This window comes from Pyxicephalus adspersus, chromosome 10 (genome assembly GCF_032062135.1).
Source record: "Pyxicephalus adspersus chromosome 10, UCB_Pads_2.0, whole genome shotgun sequence".
Lineage (NCBI taxonomy): Eukaryota > Metazoa > Chordata > Amphibia > Anura > Pyxicephalidae > Pyxicephalus > Pyxicephalus adspersus.
Genome location: NC_092867.1, coordinates 4,446,097 through 4,452,122, shown reverse-complemented (window position 1 = coordinate 4,452,122; position 6,026 = coordinate 4,446,097). Strand labels below are relative to the sequence as shown.

Here is a 6,026-nt window from a genome sequence, read left to right as displayed (position 1 = left end):
CTCGAAAAACTGAAGGTTCATGATTCTTGAACAACACAAGACTCATGATTCTTGAAGACCACAAAGTTTATGAGTCTCAAAGGACACAAGGTTCATGAGTCTTGAAGAACACAAGAATCATGAGTAATGGAGAACACAAAATTCATGAGTTTTGCAAAAACACAAGTTTCATAAGTCTTGAAGAACACAAGGTTCCTTTAGCCCTGCCCATGTAATAAACAAGAATGACACCACCACAGTATTCTTTACACCTTGAGAAGCTCCATTTATAAATCTTCTGCAGCATAGGAGTTATTAGATGCAAGAGAGATTAATCTGCTTCTATTAATTAGCAAAGCTGCAGACATGTTAATATTTTAGTAACTTGACTGAAGGTTTCCCTGGAATAGTAACATGCTCTAACCCAAACCAATTTAAGTAATACTTGCAGGCTCAGACAACCTGTTGCTTGCACACCAATGTGGATCACAACTCCTAACATGCCTGAGGATCCAGAGGCGTTACAGCAACAGTCTGCCTAAGTGTATTCCACGCTTGTTCTCAACCCAATCACAGCAACGCTTCAAGCCAGAGCAGCTTAGGACAGCAAATAACTTTAACATTTCATTTTCCCATCCTCTCTCGCAAGAAGTGGTTCATGTTAATAAAATTATAATGGCAATAAAATGCATTTTCAGGGAAAAATAAACAAAAAAAATATAATAATACAGGAAAAAATTATAGGAACAATTCCAAAAAAAATGGCTTAGCACCTGCAATCGGAGGAAGTGAAAGGCAAGGATTTAGGTAACATTCGTTGTGTTCTGTAAAAAAAGAACAAATTATACAAAGTCTGGAGATCGGTATATTAGAAATAATTCAAATTGTCTATGCAGTATTTTCAAACCTCCTTAATGCCTGAATTACACATGGGGAAGGGAAAAGGGGAAGGGGCGGATAGGGAATTACCCAAAAAGCATGCAGCAAAGACCCCGGGATCAAACCTTGCACACCTGCGCACACACTCATGCGCACACACATAGTAAACACCACACAGGTAAGTCATCATTAAACTAATGGCTGGTTGTTTATACTTTACAGGTAAATATTTATTATAGCAAATACACAAAATATCTAGTATAGCATGCATATGTATAAAAACATTCTAATTTCATTCTAATAAAGGGGATTATAAGTATCTGGAGCCCAGTAATCACTGGTTTAGGGGGTATCAGAGTCACATTGATGATGTGACAACACAGGTAACTTCTTCCTTCTCACCCTGCACCAGTGTTTAGTGGGTCCCTTCACTGAAAATGTAAGGGGGAATCTACTTTGGGGTGGTACTTACCGTTACTTTCGCCTGCCTGTTTTTCTCTTTTCCTCTTCTTCTTTTTGCCCTAAAGAACAAAAACAAAAGAGGATATGGTATTTAGTAACATTACAAGAACAAAAAGTGAGCAGCAAAAAAAAAAAAAAGTGCACTAAGGAAGAAGAAAAGCCTAAAACTGTTCACCCAAAACTGATACTAAAGCTGTCCCACTGGCTTCTCGCCCCTCCCACAATGGTAGGATTTCCCCCAGTAGTTTGTGTCTCTGTCCTTTCACAATGGGGAGATACCCCCAGTATTTTGTTTCTCTGCCCCTCCCACAATGGGGAGATTTCCCCCAGTAGTTTGTCTCTGCCCCTCCCACAATGGGGAGATTTCCCCCAGTAGTTTGTCTCTGCCCCTCCCACAATGGGGAGATTTCTCCCAGTAGTTTGTCTCTGCCCCTCCCACAATGGGGGGATTTCCCCCAGTTGTTTATGTCTTCAAACCTTCCATTACAGGTAAGTTCATTGATCCTTGCAACCTGAATCCCCATGCGATTATAAGCTTGTGATTTAATTCTCCAGAAGTGAGACCATGTGGTACTCAACACCAGTTTTGGGCTTTAATATTCTTTTCAGGTAAACTGTGATTGTACAACACACACAAGACACAAGAACTACATGACACCAGTCAATGAAAAATGGCCCCAACATATGTCCCCCTCCATATCACAAAATGATCTTTATCTCTGACAAGGCTCTGAATTTCATATAATTCTACATAAAAAACTTGGGTAGCAATAGTAGTGGGGGGCAGTTTGAGAAACGTTTGGCCATTGTATAGGTTTGGGGATCCTTGGGCAGAAGACCACTTTTCATTGGTCTGTTGAAATGTGTTGTTATATGTCATATTTATAGGCACCCCCTGAGTTCCCAAAATGTATCCTAAGTGCAATTTACCAAAAAATGAACTTTTGTGCCAAAAAATTTATTCCACTTTATTGTTTCTCCAGATCCTAAATTCTCTATTACCTTCTAAATTGCCATTGCCTCGAAGACATTGGTTTCCTACCCAAAAATGGGTAAATATTTCCCCATCAATATTGAGCAATTGTCAATGAGTAATTATTGAACAAGCTGCACTCAGTTTCAGCCGATGGCAATAGCAGAACATACACCGTGCTCCGACCCATTTCCTGAATAGGGTAAAGGGTTGCTGCTCATCAAGAGGCAAAGAATTCAACGAGCTGCAAATTCACTGCATACAATTAAGCGTGCAGGAAGTTCAATATCACCCCTTATTCTTATTCTGTTTTCCATTATGTTCTATTTAAAGCATGGGAAATATTTTGGCTGAATATATTATTTGATGCAAACCATAATTTGGTGATGTAAATCTAACTTGGAGCAAACAAGAGGTTGGTGCCATCAAAAGAAGTTGTTCTCAAACTCAACTAAAATTTACAACTGAACAAAATAAAGGTTTAAAGATACAGAAAGAGCATCTATTAGGATCCATATTTAACATTTGCAGCCAATGGATCCTTGAAGAAAGCTGTGCAAATCTGGTTTATTTATCCAGATAAGAGTGTGGGAGTTTATAATGGGCACAATAGGTTTGATGCCCCCAGGACTTAGCCCAAGGATCTCATTAATAAAGTCCCCAAAAAACTGTCCAGCATTTACTAGTGTGACCCAATTTTGGCCTTGGTCAATTTTGGCTTCTAGTAGGTAGATGTGTATTGCCCAGGGGTTATCTAACTAACAGTAGGAGAAGAGTGTATAGGAAGACAAAAGCCCGTAAGATAACAAAAAATAATAGGAAATCAGGTATGAAATCTTCTGCACAGGAACAAAAAAGCCCCATGGACATCCAATTGGATTCCATCCATTGTTGTCTTAGCTGGATAAAATAACCAAAGATCTGATTGGCTGGCGTGGGCAGAACCTTGGCTCTCCCATTTTATTATACAGAAGCCCTTTGTAATGAACAGACGAGGCTGTAAAACATTGTCACAAGACGTTGTAAAGTGGAATAATTTGCCTTCAGCAAAAGCTCCCATTATTCCACTTTACACCGCACACCAACATAAATATATATACAAGACACATATGGCAGCGGGATGCCGCAGAAATATTTCAGCATAGTAATAATTACTTTTATTGTCTTCGATCTTCTTGCCAGTTTTTTTTGGTAATTTTATTTTTAAAAATCAACTGTCAAATGACCCCTGGTCATTTCCTGACAGCGCCATCTTGGATTTTTAGGGAGGACTGCAATAGAATCAATGGATTTGTATTTTGGGGCTGCGGTGAATGATTGCTCGCCTTCCCGTGTCTCAATACATACCATGCAGTGTTTTGTTCTCTCCAAAGGAAAATTACATGACATGTTAGTCTACAAGGGGGGCAAAAATATCACCTACATAGCCACGTACATAGTTATCCCGTGCGGACCAGCCTGGGTAGAGCTGCATGTGCAGCTGCCGTTCCTTCCTCGCCAGCTCATAGTATTTTGCCTGTTCTTCTCTCGATAAAGCGTGCCACTGTGCAGGGGAAAAAAAAAAAGTCCGATTAAACACCGGCCATGGATAGTTTATTAGATCCGACCACAAATGACCCGATAAAACAACATTTCAAAGTCAATGACATGAAGCAATCTATTATTAGCAAATATTAAATAATATCGGTACAGTAAAAAGCACATCTACAGACCTCAAAAAACACCCCACCATCTGTGCTTCTGCATTGTCACCCTGGTTTTCTGATGGGGACTACAAAGGGCAAATTACCGTAAATGCACATTATTGTTACTGTTTATAAAAGCCGCTGATGAGCATGCCATTTAATCTCCTACCATAATCTTTAATGCTCTCCATTTATTTGCCATTGAAGACACATACCAACCCTGAGGGGGTGCACCTTAAGTGTGTTGGCTACATCTAAAAAAAACTGTGCTTATATTTCTACTAAAATAACCTTGGTGCAGTGTTCCCGCTATTCATTCTTCCCTAGGAATAGCTGTGACAATGATTTTCCAAACAAATATTTAACACAGCCACAATGGGAGCTTTGCCGTTGTGAATAATGGTTCAGTGCTTTGTTGAGTTCTTCCTTCACTTACCCTTCGGCCGAGGATCTGGTTAATGGCTGCGCTCTCTTTTAATGTACATTCGGCGACAACCTTTGCTCGCATTTCCTTCATATACAACATAAATGCATTAAGAGGTTTCTTTATGTGAGGTTTTTTCTTTTCTTCTTCCTTTTTGGAATCCTGATGTTTTCTGCAAAAAAAAAATGAAATCATATCAGTAATTCTGCAGAGGGTTCTTAAGGAACTAAGTAGTTTCTTTGTTAAGTTTTGGATTGCACATGGACAGGAAATGTTAACTAGGATGTTCTTAAACATGGAGGGAAATGCATTATTTAAGGTTCAGGGGATTTGGGATGGAGGGAAGTATTTTTTCTTTTCTTTTGAAGATTTTAAAAGATGTGGTAATGTCCTCAATTGTTTAATACATCTCTATTGATTGGACATTCGGAATACAGATCCAGAATGGCTCCAAACAACAGCCTTGGCAAAGGATGACCATGTTGATATGAGGGTGGTCAGGTTATGTTCATATTTACTGAGAAATGTGCAAAGGACACCTTACATGGATATAGTATGTCTATATGAATGGAGGACATAGCAATAAATATGTCTACATGGAATGGATGGAAGACTGGGTGGGGTGGGCATCTACATTGACAGAGGACTAGTCAAATTATATTAAAATTCATGAAAAGCTAAACATATACCATCTACACACGATCAATATGTTGGGAAGTATGTGTTCATGGATGGAAGGTTAGGTGGAGAATATCTACATGGATGGAAATCTAAGCAGAGGTTCTCGACATGAATGAAAGGCTCGGCAAATTACATCTACATGAATACTGAGTAGGGGACGTCCCCATGGATGGAAGACATTTATATGGTTCTAAAACTGGTTAGAAGACATTAATATGAATGAAACACTGCGAATAAGATGTCAGTATGTAAAAATGAGAAGATGAACAACGTCCACATAGGTTGAAAAAAGAGTGGAAGACGTCTAGATGGATGCCTAAATGAATTGGAGATTAAAGAGAGAAGCTCTATATGGATGAAGGAATAGACAGAGGATGTCTACATGGATGTAAGAAAGTCTACAAGTATTAAGTGAATGACACACCTTCTCTACACGAGACATGGAAAAAAAGTTGTGTGTCTACAAGAACAGTAAGACTACTCTACTGTGGACCATTGGAAGAAGATGGGTATATCAAATGAGGACATAAATATCAATAAGCCAGTATAGCTGAAGGTAGAGGGACATGGTATGGATAGAGGACATGTATTATTGGGGAAGTCTACCTGGGCAGGATGGTCTTATTACAGTTGCAGGGTGTGTACATAAAAGACTTCTGCTATGAGAACTTTATATACTGGACAACTTAGTTACAGAATCATGAATGATAAACTGAAGACTCACGAGCTGTGCAGAGATCCCACGTCACTCTGGGAAGATTCCTGTTTGACGGTTGGGGTCACTATGGCGGGATGAGGGATTCCAGTTGTGTGTAAACTGTGGTGGGGCGGCACCATGTGTGGAGGGAATCTGGAGGAGAGAAAGCTGTGTAAATTGTCAGAATAAACATGAATGAAAGGGGGAGGACAAACATTTCTACAAATCAATGCAATATAATTCCCA

At 39.4% G+C, this 6,026-nt stretch overlaps 1 protein-coding gene across 1 annotated transcript in view; it reads right to left on the bottom strand.

The window, feature by feature from the left end:
- The window catches only part of TCF7L2 (transcription factor 7 like 2), a gene marked incomplete in the record, with an annotated part of 114,986 nt that overhangs the window by 11,091 nt on the left and 97,869 nt on the right, over nt 1–6,026 (bottom strand). The window contains 5 exon segments of the mRNA XM_072423801.1: nt 753–803; nt 1,331–1,379; nt 3,729–3,836; nt 4,415–4,574; nt 5,808–5,933. Coding sequence (XP_072279902.1) covers nt 753–803; nt 1,331–1,379; nt 3,729–3,836; nt 4,415–4,574; nt 5,808–5,933 — 494 coding nt within the window.